Here is a 27,096-nt window from a genome sequence, read left to right as displayed (position 1 = left end):
AAAAAGGAACGAAAGAAGAAAAACAGAGAACCTGAGGAACTCAGAGTGCTCTGCGAAAGGGAGAGAGTACTGCATTATCAGGGAGGTGAGTACAGAGAGAATGATATTTTAGGAATAGGTGTAAAAATGATAAGATAGTGTGGGCATTGTTGGGAAAGTCTTTTTCCTCTTCTTCCCAGATTCTGAGATTCTGATGACAGGAATGTTAGTTTTTTTTTTTTTTTTTGAGACGGAGTTTCACTCTTGTTACCCAGGCTGGAGTGCAATAACGAGATCTCAGCTCATTGCAACCTCCGCCTCCCAGGTTCAAGGGATTCTCCTGCCTCAGCCTCCTGAGTAGCTGGGATTACAGGTGCCTGCCACCATGCCCAGATAATTTTTGTATTTTCAGTAGAGATGAGGTTTCACCATGTTGACCAGGCTGGTCTTGAACTCCTGACCTCAGGTGATCCTGAGATTAGGGATGCTTGGGCCTCCCAAAGTGGGATTATAGGCGTGGGCCACCACACTCAGCCAAATGTTTGATCTTTTGTTAGAGTCACAACACACACCCCTGAGCTTTGTTGCTTTTTAAATCCCAGTCTATTTTCTCTCTGTTTAGATTAGATGGTTTCTACTGTTCTATCTTCTAGTTCAGTGATTCTTTTCTTTATTCTGCTGTTGAGTTAAAAATTGTATTTCTTGCATTTTTTTAGTTTTAAAATTTCCATTTCTTCTTTACATGTTGTTTCTTTGCTGAGATTTCTTTTTATTTAATTCAAGCATGTTTTATTTATTATTTTATTTTTTGAGAAAGAGTCTCACTCTGTCATCTAGGCTGTAGTACAGTGGCTCACTGCAACCTCCACCTCCTGGGTTCAAGTGATTCTCCTGCCTCAGCCTCCCGAGTTGCTGGGATTACAGGTGCCTACCACCACACCTGGCTAATTTTTGTAATTTTTTGGAAGAGATGGGGTTTTACCATGTTGGCCAGGCTTATCTTGAACTCCTCACCTCAAATGATCTGCCAGCCTCGGCCTCCCAAAGTGCTAGGATTACAGGCATGAGTCACTGCACCTGGCCTCAAGCATGTTTTAATTGCTTCTTGAAATATTTTCTGATGGATGCTTTCAAATCTTTGTTAGATAATTTTAACTTGTCATCTCAGTGTTGGTACCTATTGTCTTTTTATTCAGCTTGAGATCTTCCTGGGTTTTGGTATCATGAGTCATTTTTTAATTGAAATCTGGTATCATGAGTGATTTTTTATTGAAATCTGGACATTTGGGTATTATGATATTTTGGATATTACTTAAGCTTTTATTTTAACTATCTTTTTCTTGACACTGCTCTGGCAGGGGGCATCAACTTGTAAATGGCAACTGGTGGTAGACGTCTAGGTTCCCTATTCCACCTCTGTTGACACCAAGGGTGGGTGGTTCCTTGTTACTGCCGGGCAATGGTGGGAGTTTCAGCTCCTCACTAGTTGTCCACTGATACTTCCCTAGTTTAGAGGGCTTGGAATGGCTCCTTACTGCCCCCACGTAGCCTCCACTGACACCATGGAGGGGAATGGGTGACATCTTTACCACTGGGCAGTGATGAAAGCTCTGACTCTCCAATACGCCTCCAATTACACCATCTAAGCAGGGAAAGGGAGGGGTACCTCATCACTGTAAGGTAGGAGTGGAAATCCAGGCTCATCCCTGTGGTTTCCAGTGACACCGATGGTAGGGAAGGATGTGTGTGGAGGATCATTCGTTACTGACCAGTTGAAGATGAAAGTCTCATCCCTCTCTTCGGTTTTCTCTGACATTACCTTAGATGGGTTAAGGAGTAGAGTGATTGGGGTGTTAGGATGCTGGCATGTCTCATCACAACCTGGAGAGTGTGGAAGTCTAGGCTCCCCACTCAGCCTTTGCTTTATGGGGTGGGGTCAGTGTGTGTGTGTGTGTGTGTATTGTTTGTCTACAGTAGAGTGATTATCTTCTAAATGTTTTCTTTCTTGCTAGGCTGCTCCTTTTTCATCGCTTGGCTAGAAAGAGTGGCCTTTTATTGGGACACTTTTTGTCTATCTATGCCTCTTGGCATTTTAGGGTTTCTGGTTTTTGGCTTCTCCAGCACCCAGTTTGGGATACATAAGGCTACATGAAAACCCAAGGAACTTCCCACTGTGTTCCTCTCTGGACCCTAGCCAATGTGACTTCTCTCCACCTTTCAAAGTCTCCCTATGTTTATCTTATATATAATGTCGAGTTTTTAGCTGTACTTACAAGAATAGGGAGAAACCTATCTACTCCATCTTCCTGGAAGCAGAAGTCAGGGGCCACTATAAGGCATTGAAACGATTTCAAACAAAAACGCATGGCAAAGACTCAGGAAGGAGTTGCAGTGCCTTTCAAACAAGGGCATCAGGAGGGCAATCAAATGAAGAAAGCTCGCCAGCCATAGGCAGTAACTGCATTTGCCAGTACAATAATATTTGCAAGCACCTTCAAACAGTAAGAATTACTTAAAAATTCATAACGCCTTTTTAAAATCATAGAAACCTAAGAAAATTCCTTAGTTTATGAATCAATGTAGGGCTTCTTGGAGGAGACTTATGTAGGGCTTCTTGGAGGAGACAGAGTTGAAAGGCCAATTGCACTTCAGGAGTTAATTATAGAAATCTGTAGGGCTGGAGGAAGAAAAGAAACCTGTAGGCCCACATTTATTGGTTGCAGGAGATCTATTCCAGCTAAAACCTGATGAAACCAGGAAGAGAGGTACAGGTGGGGAATGCTCCAGAAACTAATTAACCCCTAGCAGGGGTGGGGACCCAAATCTAGGAGAAGGTCTAATTGCTGAAATGAGTATTTTCTCCCTCACTCCCTTTCTCTCTTTCCTTCCTTCTTTTCATTTAGTGTTGGGTAGAAGGTTGGGGTGGAGAGATGGTCAAAGAAGGGAATTATTTTCCTCCCAGTTACAGATAGGGACCTTACACTCTGTACAGGTTTTTGGAAACGTTGCCAGCATGCCCAGAAACATGAAAGAGCCCAGGTGGAAATGATCCAATTTCTTTGCTTTCAACTCCATGGGTTACTGGGTAGAGTGGAAAAAAAAAGGTCAAAGTCAAATTTGTTGATTGTGCTACTTAGGTTGGGGTTCGCATTTCCCTACCTACTCCATACACACTCTCTTTCCTGCTTTATTGCCATTCTCCAAAGGCTATATAGTCTTGCTTTGGTGCGGTCATGGCTTCCAACCCTTTGGTGGAGTCAGTGGAGATGAGAAGGCCTGCAATTACCCTCAAGGGGTTTACAGACTCGAATAGGTACACCAAGAACTGACAGAAGAATGATTGTCTCTCCGCACGGTTCAGTGGCTCACGCCTGTAATCCCCAGCACTTTGGGAGGCCGAGGCGGGAGGATCACTTGAGGCCAGGAGTTTGAGACCAGCCTGGGCAAAATGGCGACACCCCGCCTCTACTAAAAGTGACAAAAAATTAGCCGGGTGTGGTGGCGCACGCAGGCCTGCAGTCCCACCTCACCTACTCCGGAGGTTGAAGCAGGAGAATCACTTGAACCCGGGAGGCGGAGGTTGCAGTGAGCCGAGATCGCACCACTGCACTCCAGCCTGGGTGACAGACTGTCTCCAAGGAAAAAAAAAAAAGGTCTGTCTTTCTAATACACATACATATACTACTACTTTCTGGATTTTATATTTAGTTTTGCTTACAAAATGGATTTAGGTTTAGAATTTTCAAGTATTAGAGAAATATGCCTTGAAATAGAAAGTGCAAGTTTCTAGTAATTCTTCCCTTCAAAGATAATGTTACCAACTTCTTTTCCTACTCTTTTTAGAATTTATTGAGAAACTGTTGTGTTAAACAAAATCAAATGAATTTAAAAGTTATTACACACATGGTAGCTTGCTCAGTGTTTTTCGAGCTGCGAGTCAGTTTTGTCCTTTTAAACACGCAATACAGCTCTCCGTAGGGCGCTTCTGGGGCCAGGTTTTCTAAAGAGGCGGGAGCGAGAGACGGCCACCTCCTCCCACACGCCCTCTGCTTTGGTAAACAAGGAGACTCCCGCCCGCAGGCTGTAAATGAGACACGAGCTTGGGGGCAGAGCCAGGGCGCCTGACGCCACTGTTCAAAAAGACCTCTTATTGGTCCTTCGCGCAGCGGCGGATCTGGGAATTCTGATTGGTCTGTTTCCCTGTCCATAAGGGGATTGACAGGCCCTGCCGCGTCAGGCCTCTCCTCTCTGCTCCGCGCTCCTTCTCTCGCGCGTGGGCACCCGCCCCCGAGCGGTGAGAGCGCGTGCGCGCGCGCCTTTCTCCGTAGCCGAGCAAGCCAGTCCCGCTGCACACGCTTGCCGTCTGTGGGGCCTCCGGGAGGCGGCGGCGGTCACCGCGGGGAGGAGGGGCGGGGGCAGCATGGCAGCCTCCTTACGGCTCCTCGGAGCTGCCTCCGGTCTCCGGTACTGGAGCCGGCGGCTGCGGCCGGCAGCCGGCAGCTTTGCAGCGGGTAAGGACCTCACGCCTCCTCCCCCTTGTCTTCTTTCGGCCCCTCGCTTCTTCTGTCCAGACGGCCGAAGAAGTCTTTTCTCGGGAGGCGCTGCGCTTGGGCTGGGGCTTAAAAACCAATATTTTGGCTGTTCCTAAAGGCCTGTCCTCTTCTGCAGCCGCCACTCCGCGAGTACCCCCGTCTGCCTTCCCTTTCTCCCCGGCTCCTGATGAACGGGTTCAGCGCCCTTTTTGGTATTTAGGAAGAGGTGGGGAAGAGCTTGAGCTGAAGGGAAGAGTGTTTGGGATCGCGGCACGCAGCTTTGGAGTTAGGACTCCGAGGACTTTTGGAGGGCCCGACTCCAGGGGCAACCCCGCACTCACCCCAGCGACCCCTGGCCTTTCAGCGCCCCCAGGGTGCACCTTGGGTTGGGGACACACTTGGGCAGCAGGGCCTGATGTTTAACCACCTGAGTACGAGGGAATGGCGTTATTACACAAGCGGTGTCTGTACAAGCCAGGCAGTAAGTCTTCCAGCAAAGTTTGAGTCACCCTTGACCAGCAAGACGGGCTTCCCCCTCTACTGTAACTGTGCTATCTAACAAATGTCATTTCTGTCAAATTATGAACCAAAGCATGTTCAGCGTCCTCAAGATTGTGGGCAGAATTGATCCTGCCTCCCTCCTCATACCATTGTAAATTGTGGAAGCTAGCCATGAACTTACGAAGAGGCAGTTTTTAGAGCCAGGATGAAGATCCACAGTCTTTCATATTCCACACGAGGGACTTGGATAAGTGAATCAGGATATTCCCAGCAAGATCTAGGAAGTAGTTCTCGATTCTTCCTAATTCCTTCACTTTCTATCACACCAAGACTCCTCTTTAATTGAAAAATTGGTTGATTTGTGGGGACACTGCCGTTGTCTTCCTGTGAAAGTTTGAGAGTTGTAACAGTGCACCTTTTAGCAAGATCATACTGAGGATTAATCGCAAAAATACCTTGGCATTAATTTTTTCTAATCTTTGGTTACAAAAATGTAGTAGGTTAGGATTTGAGCCTCCCTCATCCTGCCCCCCCCCTTTTTTTTTTTTTTGAGACAGGGTCTCTGTCGCCCAGACTGGAGTGCGGTGGCCCAATCACACTGTTCACTGCAGCCTCGACCTCCTGAGCTCAGGTGATCCTCCCACCTCAGCCTCCCAAGTCGCTGGGATTACAGGCATGTGCCACCATGCCCGTTCAATTTTTGTATTTTCACTAGGGGCGGGGTTTCGCCGTGTTGCCCAGGCTGGTCTTGAACTCCTGGGCTCAAGTGAGCCTCCCAGAGTGTTGGGAATATAGGCATGAGCCATCGTGCCTGGCTGGGAATTGTAAGAACTTTCTCTTAAAATTCTTAACAGCTTGCCATTCTCCCGCTCAGTGAAACCTCTGAATTTCGTTTCTGGTTGGAGAAGGACAGAGGTTTGGTGAGATGCAAGAGAGCAGTGTCTGATACAGAACCTCAGTACCAAGATAAAAACTCAGAATATGCCAAACCTGAATGTAATCACTATTTGAGCTTTATATATTGAGCTACAAAAATGCTTCCGACTTTTGAGATAACCTTAAAAAAAGACACTTTTCCACAGTAGCAGCACTTTTCACATGAATTCACAATTCTTTCAGTTCTAATTAGCCAAGGAAGACGTATTTGCTGTTTAGTGGTTTTACAAGGTGTTCTAATGGTATTTTAATGAACCCTTGATGTACCTTTTACAGTTATGAAAGTTCTTACCAGTTCATGGTGAAAGAGCCTGAGGCCTAAGACTGTAATAGGTGCCTCTGTAAACTGGGAGGGCCTACCTCAGAGTGCTGATTAGACTACTTTGGCATATGGTCTTGTACTTTGGGTTCTTTGGCCCAAAGATATTGTAAGAATGTAGATTTCTGATAAATTTTAAATAGTTATTTTGTGACGAAGTGGTTAGATCACTTCACCAATTGTTTTTTTCTCAGGAATTCTTTTTTTTTTTTTTTTTTGAGATGGAGTCTCGCTCTGTTACCCAGGCTGGAGTGCAGTGGCCTGATCTTGGCTCACTGCAAGCTCCGCCTCCCAGGTTCACGCCTTTCTTCTGCTTCAGCCTCAGGAGTAGCTGGGACTACAGGTGCCCGCCACCACGCCCAGCTAATTTTTTGGTATTTTTTAGTAGAGACGGGGTTTCACTGTGTTAGCCAGGATGGTCTCCATCTCCTGACCTCGTGATCCGCCCACCTCGGCCTCCCAAAGTGCTAGGATTACAGGCGTGAGCCACCGCACCCCAGCCTTTCTCTGGAATTGTTTTAAACATTTAAATTTCTGTTAATTTGAGTTTACTGCAAAAGTGTTAACTTTTTTGACATTAGATTCTTAAAGAGTAGAAAAAAATCTACCTGCAAGTTTGGAGTCAAATGACATTAAGGAAAAGAACCATGTTCAGGCCGGGTGCAGTGGGTGGCTCACGCCTGTAATCCCAGCACTTTGGGAGGCCGAGGCGGGCGGATCACGAGGTCAGGAGATAGAGACCATCCTGGCTAACACGGTGAAACCCCGTCTCTACTAAAAAAATTAGCCGGGTGTGGTGGTGGGTGCCTGTAGTCCCAGCTACTGGGGAGGCTGAGGCAGGAGAATGACCTGAACCCGGGAGGCGGAGCTTGCGGTGGGCTGAGATGGGGCCACTGCACTCCAGTCTGGGTGACAAAGCGAGAGTCCGTCCACTCCAAAAAAAAAAAGAACAAAAAAAGAACTATGTTCAAATAATAATGTGTGATGTTCTGAATTCTCTTGGATATTTGTAGTATGTTTAAGATGTTTATATTGTACAAATGATAATATAAGGATCTATATAATTTATGTACTGTTTAAAAAAATGAAACCTGAAAGTTGCCGGTTAGTAGCACATCTTTTTAATTTTTTTATAAATACGTTTTAGAGACAGGTCTCCCAGTGTTGTCCAGGCAGGAGTATAGTGGCACCTACTTAGCTTATTGCAACCTTGAATTCCTGTACTCAAGTGATCTTCTGCCTCAGCTTCCCGAGTAGTTAGGATTGCAGGGGTGCACCACCATACCTAGCTAATTAAAAAAAATGTTTTTTGAGACAAGACTAGTTGCCTGCTACGCTGGTTTGGAACTACTGGCCTGAAGCCATCCTCTTGCCTTGACCTCCTTAAGTGTTGGGCTTGCAGGCGTTAGTCACTGTACCCAGCCTGCCACATCTTAATTTTTAAATGTTTGTTTGTTTGTTTATTTATTTATTTATTTGAGATGGGGTTTCTCTCTTTCTTGCCCAGGCTGGAGTGCAGTGGTGCAATCATGGCTCATTGTCACCTCAACCTCCTGGGCTCAAGCAATCCTCCTGCCTCAGCCTCCCAAGTAGCTGGGACCACAGGGGCACACCATCACGTCTGGCTATTTTTTTTTTTTTTTTTTTTTTTTGTGGAGATGGAGTCTCACCATGTTGCCCAGGCTGGTCTTGAACTCCACGGGTCAACTGATCCTCCTGCCTCAGCCTCCCAAAGTACTGGGATTACAGGCATGAGCCACTGTACCTGAACCTAATTTTAAAATACTTAAAGCATTGAAAAGGAAATAGAAGAATGAGAAATATTAAATTGTATGTATATTACTATTTCATCACCTGTTTGATAAAATTGTGTGTATTATTTTACAAGGTAATTTAGTTTCAGACTTGTTTGTACAGAGAAAAAAATCTATGGATGTAGGCCCTCTACAAAATGTCTCATTGTGACTCTCCAGCTTGTACATGGAAAAATAAATCACATCAGATCATCTTGAAGTGACCACCTGACCAAAGGTAGAATGGAAAAATTAGCATCATGTGTAGAAACAGGAATACAATTTTTAATATTATTGGTCCTTCTGTATACATGAAATTTACTTTCAAAGTAGCATAACTCATTGGATAAATCAAATATATAATGGCAGTTTTTCCCTTTACGGTAGCTTCTAGGGCTGCACATGAAGTTCTGAAAAGCTTCTCGTGGTCCTGGGACTAAAAGTTGACCCTAAACTTGTGAAATTACATAAGGAGCATATTTATTACTAAAATAAGTTAACTGAGACCGTAAAGGCCTTTACAGAGAAAGTCCTCATCCTTAGTTTAGTAACTCTTAATAGTAAAGCAGATACAGTGCTTATGACGTGGTATTATGTGATAAAATAGACATACATTGTATAGAAAACCAAATGATATAATGAAAAATGCAGTCAAAAGACTGAAAGTCCGTGCAAAATGTTTTTATTTTTGTGTAATGAGATTGTTTCCCCTTATGACTGTATACTTTTTTGTTCTAGTTTTCTACAATGAAAATGCATTACTTTGAATAGAAAAGAAGCCTCAGAAACGTAATTAACTTGTTAACAATTTTTGCATTTTGACACTTAGTGAAACCTGGTTTTTGGTGGCACTTAAGGTTGTCAAGATACGGATGACTCCCTTTGTTACATTGGAGAAAGAGGTCATGATTGGTAAATTTGCATCTATAAATTTAGAAACAAACTTTGCCAAGTTTTCTAGCTAGTTTCTTTACGTTGGTCCTCAGTAATAGACACTAATGTTAGTTTCTTAACCGGTCAACCAGTATCACCTTTGTATTTTGTTGATTGATTTTCTCCCAGTTTGGTTTTATTTATGTTTTAACTCTACTTTTTCCACACTCTACTGTCAGAAGTTATTTAAAGAGAGATGCATTATTTAGGTTTGAAAGTTTTTAGGGCAATAATCATTCCATTATGCTCATGGATTTCTGCCCCTTTGGTTGCAAATTCTTTTGTATTTGCCAGGTGCTTATTCAGGTGCTTCACCTTAACTAAAAGCTTTCTTTCCCCAGATACAGGGCTTCTCCTGCAGGCATCTATTCCTTTTTCTATCTCTTTGACTCTTACTTCTAACCCACTAGGCTAAATGGGGCAGTTCGCATAGGAGTTCACCTGTACGGCTACTTCATAACCATTTTTAGTAAGAGTAAGTAATATGTATTATCTGTCATGTGTCAGGCACTGTTTAACGCTTTATCTGCATTATCTCAAGTAATCTTTACAATAACCTTCTGAAGTAGGTACTTTTATTGATCAAACAATGTCTCGAGAAGTTAAGTAACTTGTATACATCTGAGAAGTGAAATTATCTGGATGGGAACCTAGGCCTTCCCAACTCAGAGAAAATTTTAAACATTATCACCATCAATAAATAACTTCTCTTTTGACATCAGGTCATCTAATTATACTGCCCTTTCTTTAACTTTGCCACAGGCAAAGATGAAATAAAGAGAGCTGAGCCCTTTGAAAACTTTATCTTCATTCACAGTCACGTTGGCCCATCCAACATGGCCTCGTTCTTCACTTCTTCAGCTTCAGTAACAAACATCAGCACTCTACTTCAGCTTTTCTAGGATCTTAGTAGTAGGAGTGATTCTCTTGCTGAGATTTCACCAGCAGAACTAGTCTTCTGGTTGACTTAACCCCCTCTGTGATTCTTGTTCTAACAAACATAATGTTACATAATGCTCATCACCTGGTCCTTTGACTCCCTCCTTTTCCTCCAAGTACATAGACATACTTTCTTGTTTCCTCATTTCGTCAGGTCTCTCTCTAGGTTTGTCTGTATCCAGTCTCAGACTTATTTATAATTAGGAATTTCACTGATGCCTAATACTATTTTTTTCAGCCTCTTGTTGTATTTCTGGACAAATCCGTTGTTGTCTGTTTGTGCCTTTCCTCACCTGTCACTTAACTTAGTGGTATTGAGAGTCACAGAAGTTTGCTGATTAGATACAATGCTTTCATTAATTTCTTATTCATTCCCCATTACATTTGCAGACTTTCCACAGCATTTCCAGAACTTTAACTTAGGGCTGGCAGCTCCTGAACTAGTCATTTGGCAGAAGGATGACATTACCATGTATTAGTTTAGGCAGTTTGGAACTTGACCTCGGATCTAGGGGAAAGAATATTGGAGAGTCAACCTGCAATGTGTAATGGTTGCTGTGACACTGTTTACCTTTACACAATCCACTTTTATCAGCATCATTACTTTGTAATTGCTTTAGAACTGGCTTTTATTCCCATATGCCCATTTGATGAAACTTACCTAGTTTATTATTCATTCACATAGCATATATTAAATTTCACTGTGCCACTTCATGTATTTAATTTTATTATAAAAGTAATTACAAAAGTTACATGGTCATGGTAAAAAAATGGGAAAGGTTATAAAATGTAGTATTTTCTTCAACTCTGATCCAGTAGTCCAACTCTCCAGGTGTAAGTACTGTTTCGTGTGTCTCCATACAGAAAATCAGAAAAATTAATGCATATGTATCCTATAGATAATGTTCAGCATTTTGTGTTTTTTTTTTCCACTTAATAACTTATCCTGGAGATTTTTTCCTATAATTTTAGATAAATACATCACCTTTTTTTTAAACATTTGCACATTTCATTGTATTGATTTACTGTGAATTATCAAGTGCCCTACAAATGTATATTTAGTTATGAATTAAGTGCCCTATTAATATATAATTAGTTATGAACGAAGTGCCTTATTAATATATAGTTATTTGCAGTTTTTTGGCTGTTACAAGCAGTGGTGTAATAAACTGTATCTTTGTGTTGTTCAGAATTTAATACATAGTAGGGATTGCTGTGGCCCTTAGTTGGGCACCTTTTTTGTAAATAAAATTGTATTGGAACACAGCCATACCCATTTGTTTGTATGTTGTCTATGGCTGCTTTCAAACGAGTAGATGAATGAAATAGTTGTAACAGAATGAAATAGTTGTAAATAGATGAATGTAATAGTTGTAATAGTTGTGAGCCTTATGGCTCACAAAGCTGAAAATAATTTACTGCCTGACCCTTTAAGACGAAGTTGGCTGGCCCCTCATGTGTACTATATATTCTTAGAAATGGAATTGCTGGGTCAGAGAGTATGCATGTTTTAAATTTAAATTTTAAATAAAAGTTCAATTTTTTTTTTTTTTTTGCCAAATTACCATCCAAAAGGTTAACCTACTATACAGTTGGACAGTATATGAGAGCATATGTTTTCATCAGTTATTTCTTACCAAGAGTAGTTTTTATCAAAGAAATAAAACGTATCCAACAGGTGAAAAATAGTATTACATCATTTTGTTTTGCATTTCTCTAATTATGACAAGTTGGGTATATTTTTAGAGGTTTTTTTGGGGGGTAATTTACAAATTTTCTGTTGTCATTTCGTGATTTTTGCCTACTTAAAAAATTCCATTTTCTTCCAGATTTTAAGGTTATTTTACATATAAAACAAAGTAGCCCTATTTTTGTCATGTGTTGGAGTATTTTTCTTATTATTTGTATTTTATCTGTTTGTGATATTTTTTCCATATAGATGTGCTAAACTTTCCCCCTTGTTTTATTATGAAAAATATGAAGCAGCAAGTATTGAAAGAATAATATAACTGACATCCATATACTCTTTCCTTAGAAACAACAGTTGTTAATATTTTGCCACATTGTCTTTTTTTATTCCACATATATACCTATTCTACTTGAATGTAAATTGCTGACATGACACTTTAACCCTAATGCTTCAGCATGAATCTAAGAATGAGGATATTCTATGTAACCAAACTACCATTGTCCTACCTAAGCCAATTAGCAGCAATTCCATGGTATCATCTAATGTACAATTTATATTCAAAATTTCATTATTTTCTTTTTTTTTTTTTTTTTTTGATACGGAGTCTTGCTCTGTCGCCCGGGCTGGAGTGCAGTGGCCGGATCTCAGCTCACTGCAAGCTCCGCCTCCCGGGTTTACGCCATTCTCCTGCCTCAGCCTCCTGAGTAGCTGGGACTACAGGCGCCCGCCACCTCGCCCGGCTAGCTTTTTGTATTTTTTTAGTAGAGACGGGGTTTCACCGTGTTAGCCAGGGTGGTCTCAAACTCCTGACCTCGTGATCCGCCCGTCTCGGCCTCCCAAAGTGCTGGGATTACAGGCTTGAGCCACCGCGCCCGGCCTCAAAATTTCATTATTTTCTTAAGAAAGTCTAGCTTTTTTTTAAAATGTCAGGATCTATTCAGACTTCCTACTTTGCATTTGATTAATCTATCACTTTAGTATTTTTTAATTGAAAACTGTCTTCTCTTGTTTGTTTCTATAAATATGATACTGACTTTTTAAAAACAGCTTTATTAGCAATATAGTGACATATGATAAATTGTACATAAAGTATACAATTTGGTAAGTTTTTATGTATATAAGCCAGTGAAGCTATCATCACAGTCAAGATAGTGTGGCTTGGTGCGGTGGTTCATGCCTACACTCCTAGCACTTTAGGAGGCTGAGGCCTGTTGATTGTTTGAGCTCAGGAGTTTGAGACCAGTCTGGCCAACATGGTGAAACCTCATCTCGACAAAAAAATAGAAAAATTAGACGGGCGTGGTGGCATGTGCCTGTAGTCCCAGCTACTTGGGAAGCTGAAATGGGGTATCTGAGCTTGGGAAGTTGAGGCTGCAGCGAGCTGTGATCACGCCACTGCACTCTAGCCTGGGCAACAGAGACCCTGTCAAAAAAAAAAAAAAAAGTAAACATATCCGTCACCATACCCTGAGATTTATTCATACCTCTGGAATATACAAATATTTGTATATTTTTCCTGGTTATAGATTTCTAGCTTGACAGTTGTTTTTTCCTTCTAGTGTTTGAAAAATGTTGCACCACTGTCTTCTCACTTGCATTGTTTCTGATGAGAAATCTGCCTTTATCCTTATCTTTTACCCTTTCCACATAGTGTGTCTTTTTTCCTGTGGCTGCTCTTATGTGTTTGATTGTGATGCCTCTTGGTATGGTTTTCTTCATGTTTTTTGTATTGGGGTTCATCCAGTTCCTTGGATGCATGGGGTGTTTGTAGTTTTCATCAACTTGGAACATTTTTGGCCATTCATTCTTCACATATATTTTCTGCCCCACTTCTCTCCTCTCATTTGAGGACTCGAGTTACATATGTGTTTGGGTGGTTGAAGCTGTCTCATAGCATATTGATGCTCTCTTTATTTTTTAAATTATTTTTTTCTCTGTGTTTTGAGTAGTTTCTATTGCTTTATCTTCAAGGTTATTAATCTTTCCTTTGGTATCTATTCTTTGGTTAATCTTCTGGTATAATTTTCATCTCACACATTTTATTGGTAGATTTCATCTCAAGAAATTTAATTTGGATTGTTAAAAATATCTTTCATAATTCTACCTTTGGAATATATGGACTACAGTTATACTTTTTAATGTCCTTGTTTCCTAATTCTAACATCTGTTTCAGTTTAGGGTTGGTTTTGACTTTTGAGTATACACATTCCCTTGGGCTTCAGAGAGGTTCAGCTTTTGACCTTCAACCTCTTTATACTCATATGGTGATTTTATTAACTTTTACAGATTTCACCTCTTACTTTGAGACAGGTGGCTACCACGTATATCTCTTTTTTTTCTCATCCTATAACTGAAACCTTGGTCATGATGTTTCTAATAGTCTGTTGGATGTCTTTCAGCTCATTGACAGTTCATAGTTACCCTGTGTAAAACTGAGCCAGATCTCCTTGATTTTTTCACTTAGGTATTGATAACACTATTCTCTTGCTGTCATTTTGGACCTCACCCTTATTTTAGCTTCTAATACAATCCATTGTTATATCCTTTTACTTCTGTCTTTGAAATATTTTTTATACCTGTCTTTTCCTGTGGCTACCACACTTTATTAACTTTGACTTTGTTATGGACTGAAGTTTTATGTCCCCACAAAATTTTTATGTTGAATTCCTTTTTTTTTCTTTTTTGAGATGGAGTCTCGCTCTGTCACCCAGGCTGAAGTGCAGTCGTACAATCTTTGCTCGCTGCAGCTTCCACCCCCTGTGTTCAAACGATCCTCCTGCCTCACCCTCCTGAGTAGCTGGATTACAGGCGCATGCCACCATGCCTGGCTAATTTTTGTATTTTTAGTAAACACTGGGTTTCACCATGTTGGCCAGGTTGGTCTCAAACTCCTGACGTCAGGTGATCCACCCACTTTGGCCTCCCAAAGTGCTGGGATTATAGGCCTGAGCCACTGCGCCTGGCCAAAATTCCTAACCTTCAATATGATGATATTAGGAGCTCAGCCCTTTGGGAGGCAATTAGATCATGCAGGTAGAGCTCCTGTGAATAGGATTAGCGCCCTTATACAGAGAGACCTGAGAGCTGCTTCTCTTTCTGCTCTCTACCGTGTGAGGATTCAGTGAGAAAATGGCCATCAGGAAACAAGTAAATGGACCTACCAGACACTGGATCTGCTGCCACCTTCATGTTGGACTTCCTGGCCTCCAGAACTATGAGAAATAAGTGTTTGTTATTTAAGCCATTATGGTATATTTGTTGTAGTAGCTCAAACTAAGGCATCTAGAGGATTACTGTTGCTTTTATATTGGTCTTCTTGCCTCCAGACTCTTTTCTTTAAGTTCATTCATTGTACACTGCTGCCTCTTTTCTGTTCCTAAAGTGTAAGTCTCATCTGTCATTTCTCTTGCCCACCATTTCAGTAACTACCTCTTGCCTACAAAATACAAGTTGTTTAGCATCCTTCCATCCTTCCACATTATGGTTGCATTTTTTAAAAAATCTTAATCTCTTGCTGTTTTGTTTCTTTGTGCATTCTTTAGGAAGAATAGAGGGCAGTATCATACAGTGTTTACAAGTGGAGACTCTGAAATTAGAATGTCTGGATTTGAATCTTGGCATTACAACTTAGTAAAGTATTGGGTATTTTACTTCAGCTCACTAAGCATCAGGGTTCTCAGCTGTAAGATGGGCTTCATATATAGCATATGGTAATAGGTCTGTTTATAAAGTGCTTAGTACAGTGTCTGGCATGTAGTAAAATTGCAGTAAGTATTAACTATTACTGTGATTTCTTCATGGCTCTCCTAGTTCCTTGTATATATTCATGTTCCTTTTTCTATATGGAACTTTTTCTCCTTACCCTCCTATCCATTTGAAATCTTACCCCTTGCTTAATATCCAGGTCAGATGCCAACTTCCTCAAGTTCCCACACCATGAATTCTCATTTTTCATCAGCATTGTGTTTTTAACTGTCTTATGTCAGTGTTTATGTGCATGGTTTATTTCTTCTTGGGTTTTAAACTTGTTGAAGGCAAGGACTGTATCTCTTACCTTCCTTGGCATCTCTTTTGGTACATGTGATAGTTGCTTACTGTTTGTTGAATTTGTGAATGAATTGTGGTTCTACCTGACCGTACTTACGAAGTGTTTGACCTAGAGTGAATTGCCTGTTAAATTAACTGTCTTTAAATTATAATCTTCCTAGTTTCTAATGTTTTTAGATTGCTAAATTATACCTTTTCAACCTTAACACAGTAGTCAGGCACAGTAATGCCACATTTTCTTTCTGGCTATTATTGATAGTTTGTTTATGAGCATTAGTTAGGGTTCTCAATGAAGTGTACTCATTTTTTTTAATATAAAAATAAAATTTCAATTAGGTGTCACTTTTCTGTTACTGAATTCCTCGTGGGCCAGAAGGACAAATTATACCAATGTACTATTATATCAATGTATTAAACTTAGCACCTATTAAATGATGTTGCACAGAAATGACACCCACATTTAATGGAAGTGTTAGTCAATCGTTAAGTTAAAGGAATTAAATATGCTTCTAACCCAAGAAGACCTCTAGTTCTTAAGCATTAGGGCTTCAAATAGTTTGCTTTTAACAAGTCTCATTCCATTCAGATTCAGTTCAGGGAAGAGCAGATTAAGTTCAGTTGAGGGGACCTGAAACTTAAAAGAGGGACTGTGATTAGTTGTTGCACTACAAATTTTAAAGCTGGAGTTCTTGAAAGAAAAAAGAAAAAGAATGCTGGGAAATGAAAAGGCAAGGAGAGTTATTTCTCTTTCTTCCCTCACTAGACTGTGAGCTTTTAAAGGACAGGGACCATACATTGCTTGTGTCTGTTTCTGAGCTCTGTCATAGTACTTCATGCAATGAATATTTGTTGAGTGGAGTTCTCAATTTAGAAAGTGAAAAATTGCATCTAATGTTATTTCCACAGTAATATAAAGCCTCCCCACTCTGTAATGCATTACTTTGATTCATATGCCCACAGAGTAATTTGAAAAAGTCTTATATGAAAAAGAAAAGAATAAATAAAATCTGTATAGTTTTTAAGGCTTTTTTTTTTTTTTTTTTAATGGCAGCTTGGTCAACATAGTGAAACCCCGTCTCTATTAATAAAGTACAAAAATTAACCAGGCATGGTGGTACGTGCCTGTGATCCCTGCTACTCTGGAGGCTAAGGCCTGAGAATTGCTTGAACCCAGTAGGCAGAGGCTTCAGTGAGCCGAGGTTGCATCACTACCCTCCAGCCTGGGTGACAGAGCGAGACTCCATCTCAAAAAATAAAATAACATTAAATAAATAAATAAATAAAATAGGGAAATTTCTCTTTTCTGAAAGTTCAGAGTTGTTAGACCAAGGTCCTGATACTGTTATACTTGCCATTTAAAGCCTATGGAAATATCTCCGCTTTCTCCCCCAGGACCACCTTTATAAACTGATGATTCCATTCTCCTGGGTTTAACATCTTTTTGAGATTTTTTTTTTTTGTTTTTTGTATCATTGGAGGAGATGGTTTCTGTAACTGTGGGAGTGGGAAGGTAAAGAGCTTTTCCATTCTTGGAGCTGGTCCGAGACATAGGTCTTATTGAATACTTCTGTCTTTTATACACATTATTAAGGGAGATAATATAGAATACTTCACATTATAAGTGAATTACATATTAGGTGTTTTGTAAATGATAACGTTATTTAGTTTAGTGTTAAAAATGGTAAAGGAATGTTATATAGGTACAGGAAAAATGCTTAAAATTTTGTGACTATGCCCCAGAAAACTAAATAATTAGAACTTAGTCTGCCTGCACATTGTTAACTTTAAATGTGGTTAGGTCCATTAGTTTAAAATTAGCCTTTTAAAAGTTAGTGGGTTTTTAAAAATATAAATGTATTATTATTTTGTGTATTTTTGAGATGGGATCTCATTGTGTTGCCTAGGCTGTTCTAAAACTCCTGGGCTTGAGCAGTCCTCCTGCCTCAGCCTCCCAAGTAGCTAGGATTATAGGTGCGCACTACTGCACCTGGTCCTAAAAGTTTCTTTTATTTAAAAAAAAAAAAAAACTAACAATTGACTTGCTAATATTAAATGAATGTTTACAATAAAAAATATTATTTGCCCCTATTGAAAATAATGTATTGAAATCAGTGTGTTCTAGGTCAGTGGCTTCAAAGACTCCAGTTGGATTCATTGGACTGGGCAACATGGGGAATCCAATGGCAAAAAATCTCATGAAACATGGCTATCCACTTATTATTTATGATGTGTTCCCTGATGCCTGCAAAGAGTTTCAAGATGCAGGTGAACAGGTAAGACCTTTTCTTTAGATTTGTTTTAGATTTTGAGGATTAAAAATGAATATACATTCAAATAAGTGACAGCTTCTTAGAAGTATACCCAATGGAATTGTAAACCTGATTCAGTGTTAATTTTATATATATGTAAACATTCATCCAACATCCAGATTTGCAGTAAAGGAGAGTTCTCATCAGACATTCAGGGGTATCTATTCTTTGGCAGGTGACTTGGAACATTCTGCACATTTGGTGAGAGGGCCTTGCTTTAGCTCTGTATCAGTTTTCTGAGATAGTAACTTTACTGATTGTGCTGTTATTTAGTTTGGTGGAAATAATCTCATGTGTTACTAAAAGCACAATTGTCTTTAAAACAAGGGTAGACTGAGAGATATAAAGTTTAGTTTGAGTTCTAGTTCAGGTAGACATGCTTTCTTACTGGGGGCAAGTTACATCACTTCTGCTGATTTCCTCATTCTTAAAAGGTGAATGATGACAACCTACGCCGTTAGGTTGTGAAGCTCAAATGAGAGAATGTATGTGAACATACTTTGTAAACACCATATGGCAGCACTTTGTGCATAATTATTAGTTATTGGCCATAAACCAGGAGACAACCTAAAAACACTATGTCCTATAATGAAGAGTTGAGTTATATTGAATCTCTAGTGTTTTTTTTTTTTTTTTTTTTTTGAGATGGAGTCTGGCTCTGTCGCCCAGGCTGGAGTGCAGTGGCCGGATCTCAGCTCACTGCAAGCTCCGCCTCCCAGGTTTACGCCATTCTCCTGCCTCCGCCTCCCAAGTAGCTGGGACTACAGGAGCCCGCCTCGTCGCCCGGCTAGTTTTTTGTATTCTTTAGTAGAGACGGGGTTTCACCGTATTAGCCAGGATGGTCTCGATCTCCTGACCTTGTGATCCGCCCATCTCGGCCTCCCAAAGTGCTGGGATTACAGGCTTGAGCCACCGCGCCCGGCCGTGTTTTGTTTTTAGGCTATCATTCATGTTAAAGAATTTTGGTACTAGAGTTTATCATGTTGGATGATAGTATCTGCTGGTTAAGGCTTGAATTGTTTGGATTTGTTAAACTTTATTAATAACTCAAATTATAGGAGACCATGTATCAGTATCTGAATATAGAGTTTGTTTTTTCTAGATATGAGGAAGTTCTTCTTGGTCAAGTTGTAGAGTGGTAACTGAGGATAGTATGTGACCCCAAAACAGAGAATACTAAAAAATTCCTGAGAAAAAGGTGAGAGAAAAAAATTAAACAGTCAACTTCTAGATAATAGACTTGAAAATAAATACTGATAAATGCTATACCTAGATACAGAACAGCTTTAGGTAACTTAGAGGCCATTTTCAGAACTAGATGTCTGAATCTTTTCCCTTTCCATGGTTTTTGTGCCATATGGAAATTGCAGCAGTATAGTGTGAGGATGGAAGTATGACTTTGAAACTTTTCAGGGTAGTGTTGTGGCTGCTTCTGCCTGTTCAGTCACTGAATACGGATACTATACTCCCAGTACAGCAGGCTTATGGGCTTAATTAATATAGGGACTTAGTAGCCTTGTTGGAGAAATTTGATCAGTTGTATAGTAGAGAATCTGAGAAAGGTGGCCTTTTACCATCTTCAGAGATGGTGAGCATTTCAAGTTGGTATTCAGTCTGAGATGAACCAATTAGTAGTTATTTTGAGGAGATGGTTATTATTTTCTGGGATAACACATCTATTTGGTATTGCCGTTTTACAGTGGTTTATCTGTTAGTAAGAGTAACAAGGGTACTTCATCTTTTTTTTTTTTTTTGACACGGAGTCTGGCTTTGTCGCCCAGGCTGGAGTGCAGTGGCCGGATCTCAGCTCACTGCAAGCTCCGCCTCCCGGGTTTAGGCCGTTCTCCTGCCTCAGCCTCCCGAGTAGCTGGGACTACAGGTGCCTGCCACCTCACCTGGCTAGTTTTTTGTATTTTTTAGTAGAGACGGGGTTTCACCGTGTTAGCCAGGATGGTCTCGATCTCCTGACCTCGTGATCCGCCCGTCTCGGCCTCCCAAAGTGCTGGGATTACAGGCTTGAGCCACCGCACCCGGCCTACTTCATCTCTAAACAGAGGAAATATCTTCAATTAAATACAAAATTTGACCAAAGAGTGGAATAGGAATTGAATGGAGACTATTACCCTAGACCGGCAAAGCAGAAGCTTGTGACCTTTTAAATTGTTACTGACACAGGTACTTTTCCCTCTATGCCTGTAGCACTTCCAGCTTGTCTGTGGAACAACTGTAATGATCATCACTGCTTTGTGAATCTCTCCTGCGTTTTCCCAGAATTCTAGAGCTTTCTGATGCTCTGCCTGAATTACCTCATACTCTGAAGTTACCAGGCCTACCTCTATTTCCCAACAAGTTTATTATTTCTTTTGTGTTGCTAATTTTAGGTAGGTATGAAGGAAGCCTACCTTAAGAATAAGAGAATCTGGGCGGGACGGGGGCTCAAGCCTGTAATCCCAGCACTTTGGGAGGCCGAGACGGGCGGATCACGAGGTCAGGAGATCGAGACCATCCTGGCTAATACGGTGAAACCCCGTCTCTACTAAAAAATACTTGTAGTCCCAGCTGGGAGGCTGAACAGGTGATTCATGAGAGCTACTGCATTAGAGCAAGACTCCGTCTCAAAAAAAAAAAAAAAAAAAAAAAAAGAATAAGAGAATCTGGGAAAGGTGGCCTTTTACCATCTTCAGAGATGGTGATTCACCCTGCGTGAATGAAATATTTATATTTTGAAAGGGAGAGAAAAGAATCTAATATAGTATTTAGTGAGCACCTACTGTGTGTCAGATCTTTTGCTAAATATTTTGTGTATATTATCTCATTTTGTCTTTGCAACAGAAGTGTTATCAAGAAATTGATGCTTGGAGAAGCTAAATAATATCCCTAACGTTATACAGTGGTTCTTACTATCTATAGTTTCACTTTCTACAATTTCAGTTACCTATGGTCAAATGTGGTCTGAAAATGTTAAGTACAAAATTCAAGAAATAAACAATTTATAAGTTTTAAATTGCATGCCGTTCTGAGTAGCAGGATGAAATCTTGTGCTGTCCTGCTCTGCCCACCCTGGATGTGAATCATCCCTTTGTCCAGTGTCTCCATGCTGTAGACACTCTCTGGCCCATCAGCCGCTTACTAGCCGCCTCGGTGATTGGCTGTTGTGATATTGCAGTGCTTATTTTCAGGTAACCCTGACTTTATTTCATAATGGTCCAAAGTGCAGGAGTAGTGATGCTTGCATATCGTTATAATTGTTCTATTTTATTGTTGTTAATTTCTTACTGTGACTAATTTGTAAATTAAACTTTATCATAGAAGTGTATATTTAAAGAAAAACTGGCTGGGCGCTGTGTCTCGCGCCTATAATTCCAACATTTTGGGAAGCCAAGACAGGTGGATCACTTGAGGCCAGGAGTTCAAGACCAGCCTGGTCAACGTGGCAAAACCCTGTCTCTACTAAAAATACAAAATTTAGCCAGGCGTGGTGGCATGTGTCTGTGGTTTCAGCTACTTGGGAGACTGAGACATGAGAATCACTTGAGCCCGGGAGGCGGAGGTTGCAATGAGCCGAGATTGCACCACTCTGGTCCAGCCTGGATGACAGAGGGAGACTCTGTCTCAGAAAAAAAAAAAAATTAGCTGGGCACGGTTGTGTGTGCCTGTAGTCCCAGCTACTTGGGAGGCTGAGGTGGGAGGATTACTTGAGCCTAGGAGGTTGAGGCTGCAGTGAGCTGTGCGCTGCAGCCTGGGTGATGGAGTGAGATCTTGCCTTAAAAAGGAAAAAAAAAAAAAAGGAAAACATAGTCTGTATGTTTATATAGACTATGTTCTATAAACATACAGAACATGAAGTGAAACATATAGACTATGTTCTATAAACATATAGACTATGTTATAGGATTTGGTACTGTCTGTGGTTTCAGGCATCCACTGCGAGTCTTGGAATAGATACCTCTCAGAGGAAGGGTTACCACTGTGCAGTGAATGAATAGCAAGAGCCAGTGTCTAAACAAAGGTCTTTGACTTTGGAGTTTTGGTTCTTTTAATTACGTGATGTATAGTCACTAATTAGTGAAATTAATGTGAAAGATATTTTTGAGTGTGTGTGTGTGAGACATCTCTGTTGATGATTCTGAAATGTAGCTACCTGTTAACCTATTTATAAACTAGATTGCTGGAAAATAAAGTGCCTAGATCAGTCAAGCCACTGATCATTTGTCTCCCTTACCCTTTCTCTTGTGTGGTTCTGTACCCATGGAATTAGAATTTAATAATAATTATCTATTGTATGGGTTGTTTAGTGGGTTGAATAGTGGCCCACCTCCCCAACCCCCAAAGATGTCCTATAAAATTGTTAGGAGAAAACACAGAGGTAAATCTTTATGACTTTGGATTTGGCGAAGGATTCTTAGATATGACATCAAGAGCATGAGCAACAAAATTACAAATAGGTAAATTGGACTTGATCAAAATTAAAAACTTGTGCTCCAAAGAACACCATCAAGAAAGTGAAAAACAATTCACAGAATGTGATAAAATATTTGCAAATCATGTATCTGATAAGGAATTTGTATCTAGAATATATGAAGAAGTCTTACAACGGAAACATAAGACAAATAATTAAATGGGCAAAGGATTTGAATAGACATTTCTCCCAGGAAGATATATGAATGGCCAGTGAACACGTGAAAAGATGCTCAACATCATTAGGCATCACAGAAACGTAATCAGAACAGCCGGGTGAGGTGGCTCACGCCTGTACTCCCAACACTTTGGGAGGCCGAGGCAGGTGGATTACTTGAGGTCAGGAGTTCAAGACCAGCCTGGCCAACATGGTGAAACCTCGTCTCTACTAAAAATACGAAAAAAATTAGCCAAGTGTGATGGTGCACATCTGTAATCCTACCTACTCAGGAGGCTGAGGTGGGAGAATTGCTTGAACCCAGGAGGTGGACGTTGCAGTGAGCCGACATTGCTACCACTGTACTCCAGCCTGGGTGACAGAGTAAGATTCTGTCTCAAAAAAAAAATAATGAAAACCATGAGACACACCCACTAGAATCTAGATTAAAAAGTTAGATAGCAAAATGTGTTTGTGAGGTTGTAGAAAAATTAGAGCCCTCATACACTGCTAGTGGAAATGTAAAATGGTACAGCCACTTTGGGAAAGAGTTTGGGAGTTCCTCAAACAATTAAGCATTAGAATTATGCCATGACCCAGCAATTTCACACCTAGCTATATACTCAAGAGAAATGAAAAATTTGTATCCACATGGAAACGTGTATTTAGCACCATTATTCATAATCACGAAAAAATGGAAACAACCCAAAAATCTATCAGCGGATGGAATGTCCAAACAAAATGTGTTATATCCATACAATGGATGATTATTCAGTAATAAAAAGAAATGAAGTACTAATACTTGCTGCAACATTGATGAACCTTGAAAGCATGTTGCGTGAAGGAAGCCAGTCATAAAAGACCACATACTATAGACTTTCCAGGAAGGTCCAGAATAAGGAAGTCTGTATAGAGACACAAAGTAGATTAGTGGTTGTTTAGCACTGGGGAAGAGGGAAAGTTGGGCATAGAGGCATGATAGCTAATGCATATAAGGCTTCTTGTTCTTTTTTTTTTTTGAAATGGAGTCTCACTCTCACCAGACTGGAGTGCAGTGGTGCGATCTCAGCCTACTGCAACCTCCGCCTCCCGGGTTTAAGTGATTCTCCTGCCTCAGCCTCCCGAGTAGCTGTGACTACAGGCACGTGCCACCACACCCAGCTAATTTTTTTTTTTTTGAGATGGAGTCTTGCTCTGTTGCCCAGGCTGGAGTGCAGTGGCACAATCTTGGCTCACTGCAACCTCTGCCTCCCAGGTTCAAGCAATTCTCCTGTCTCAGACTCCTGAGTAGCTAGGATTACAGGCACATGTCACCACACCCATCTAATTTTTTTTTTTTTTTTTTTTTTTTTTTTTGGAGACGGAGTCTCACTCTGTCACCCAGGCTGGAGTGCTGTGGCCAGATCTCAGCTCACTGCAAGCTCTGCCTCCTGGGTTCACGCCATTCTCCTGTCTCAGCCTCCCGGGTAGCTGGGACTACAGGCGCCGCCACGTCGCCCGGCTAGTTTTTTGTAGTTTTTAATAGAGACGGGGTTTCACCGTGTTAGCCAGGATGGTCTCGGTCTCCTGACCTCGTGATCCGCCCGTCTTGGCCTCCCAAAGTGCTGGGATTACAGGCTTGAGCCACCGCGCCCGGCCTCACCTGTCTAATTTTTGTATTTTTAGTAGAGATGGGGTTTCACCATACTGGCTAGGCTGGTCTCGAACTCTTGACCTCAGGTGATCCACCCGCCTTGGCCTCCCAAAGTGCTGAGATTATAGGTGTGAGCCACCGCACCCGGCCAATTTTTTTGTATTTTTAGTAGAGACGGGGTTTCACCTTCTTGGCCAGGATGGTCTCGATCTCTTGACCTTGTGATCTGCCCACCTCGGCCTCCCAAAGTGCTGGGATTACAGGCGTGAGCCACCAGGCCCGGCCAGGTTTCTTCTTGAAAAGTTTCTAAAATTGATTGTCATCATGGTTGCATATGTCTGTGAATATGTTAACAGGGCCTTTGGTACACTTTAAATGGGTGAATTGTATGCAAATGATATGTCAGTGAAGCTATTAAAAAAGATATATTCAAGTTCTAACTCCTAGTACCTGTGAATGTTTTTGGAAACAGGGTCTTTGACGATCTAACTAAGTTAAGATCAGATCATCCTGGATTTAGGGTGGACCCTAAAGCTAATGACAAGTGTCCTTACCAGAGACAGAAAAGAAGACACAGAGACACAGAGGGGAAGGCCATGTGAAGATGGAGGCAGACATTAGAGTTTTGCCGCTGCCAACCAAGGAATATCAGGAGCCATCAGAAGCTGGAAAAGGCAAAGACAGATCCTCCCCTAGAGACTTTGTGGGGAGCGTGTCTCTCTTGACACCCTGATTTCAGACTTTTGACCTCCAGAGCTGTGAGAGAGTAAATTTCTGTTTTAATTAAGCGACTATGCTTGTGGTAACTTGTTGCAGCAGCTATGGAAAACTAATGCAGCAAACATTGGGAACCTACAAAATGTGTGGGTTTTGAATCTTTCTTTACCACTTAGTATCTGTGCGATCTTGGGCAAGTTTTTCAGTGTCTCTATACCCTTGTTTCCACATGTATGAAGGATAATCATTCTGTTTTCATGGAGTTGTTACAGGGATTAAGTGAGTTAATTATGTATGGAGCTTAAAATAGCATTTGGCACATATTAATCACTGTATGTTAATGTTAACTATAAATTCGTTTCTGTATGCCTTAGTTTCACCTCTGCTGTACACAGCTTTTCCTCTTCTTATGCGCTCCATTCAAATGGTAGTATCTGATATTCTCTTCTTTTCTGTGAAGAAAAGTTACTTTTTATTGCTCTCATCACTATGGGTTAAGGCTACTGTAGACTACCTTAGCAAAATGGGGGATAGGACCTTCATTAAGTCACTAATTTAACAGATGTTTCTCGAGAACTTTCTGTGTGCCAGGCACTGGGAATACAGCTCAGAACAAGATAGTCACAGTCCTTGCCTTTAGGGACCAATAGGGGGTGTTAGATTATCAAATCACACAAATATGTGATTCCAAACTGTGATAAGTCTAAAGAAAAAGTAAAAGGTCACATTAATTTTTAATAAAAATATGTGTTACATTAGGTGAGAGAGTGGTTAGGGGAATTCTCTCTAAAGACTAGACATTTAGGCAGACAGCAAAAGAACAAATAGGATTTATCCAGATTAAGAATGAGGACAAAGGAGCAATTTCCTCAAGAAGTGGCGCCTCAGTCTTTGCTGAAGACTGTTACTTTAGGTCATCAGAGATAGCTTGAGTAACTACCATATGTCTAGTAGTTTACCTAATGCTGTTGGGGAATAAAACAGGTTGAGTTGGATGTGACAAGGTGTTGGATATGTCTTAGGTGGCAAGACCAACTAATACTGCAAGGAAGTTTCCTTCCAAAATTGTAATTTGACTATAATTAAGTGCTAAGGCAATTTTTGAGGTAGAAAGAAATAAGCAACTCCTAAGGGTCATTTCATTTCTGATAGGGAATTACAGGATGATTGCATATAATCTTTACTCACCCAACAAAGATTGTATTATCTTTGTAGTCTGAAATGAAAGTCATGAAGGACAAGGTCTCCAAGATTCCTGCATAAAAATTTGAGGGTTCCAGGACACAGACTCAGTTACTGGGTTTTCCTTTTTCTTCTTCCTTGCAATATGTCACTGGTTGTGAAGAAGGAAAGAAGGTGGATTCTGGGTCAGTGCTCCTCCCAGATTAGTGAATAGCGAAGACTTAGCTTCTTGTGTACGGTTGCCACTCCTCCCCCAATACACAGTGGGGAAAATTCTGTGTGTGGTTCACACTGAGGCAGGAAGCCTGGAAGACAGAATCTTCTTGCCTCTCTTCCTCACATCTCTCGTTCTCTTAAGCATCTTGACTCTAAGAGGTCCTTTGAGTATTGATTTTAACAGCAGTGGAAGGTAGGACAATGTGAAATTCAGAAGAAGTGAGAAAGGTAAAGGGTGAAAAAGCTTTGGTCCTGAGGGCAACAGAAAATGAAAGCATTTGTTGATAAATGATTTATGTTGGCAGCTTAGAGACTGTTTTGAACAGTGGCAACATCATCAGAACAAGTGTGTTCTTAAGCGCACTACTTTAAAAAGTAATATTAATTTGGATAAGTTCTGATATATTAAAATGTCAACATTCTTATTTCATAGCTATGTTTAGTTTTTTAAAATGTTGGATAAAAGACAAAATGAATTTCATTCTACTACTATAAGGCCAAGATACAACTTGGGATGAGATGGAAAAGTATGTGTGAAACCTTGAAACTTTTTGCCACAATAGTGCCCTGAAGGGTTTAAAGGTTAAAAAATTCAGGGTATATTTGAGTTGACTCATACATTTTTAAGGATGGGTGTCCATTTCCTCCTTCTGTGTTAACTATATCAAGTCAAGCTGATGAAGTGAGAGCCAAAGAAAACAAGCCCATCCCCCAACACCCCGCCAAGATTGCAGAAATGCTGGCTAGTTGATTTT

The 27,096-nt window shown here is 40.7% G+C and overlaps 1 protein-coding gene across 1 annotated transcript in view; it reads left to right on the top strand.

The window, feature by feature from the left end:
- Positions 1-4,186: 4,186 nt before the first annotated feature.
- HIBADH (3-hydroxyisobutyrate dehydrogenase) overlaps positions 4,187-27,096 on the top strand; it is a 142,917-nt gene continuing 120,007 nt past the window's right edge. Inside the window, exons 1-2 of the mRNA XM_033192743.1 lie at positions 4,187-4,490; positions 17,782-17,942. Coding sequence (XP_033048634.1) covers positions 4,400-4,490; positions 17,782-17,942 — 252 coding nt within the window. The 5' untranslated portion in view covers positions 4,187-4,399. The remainder of the gene's footprint in view (positions 4,491-17,781; positions 17,943-27,096) is intronic.

Source organism: Trachypithecus francoisi, unplaced genomic scaffold (assembly GCF_009764315.1).
Source record: "Trachypithecus francoisi isolate TF-2019V2 unplaced genomic scaffold, Tfra_2.0 Lachesis_group4, whole genome shotgun sequence".
Lineage (NCBI taxonomy): Eukaryota > Metazoa > Chordata > Mammalia > Primates > Cercopithecidae > Trachypithecus > Trachypithecus francoisi.
This window is presented reverse-complemented; position numbering and strand designations above follow the sequence as displayed.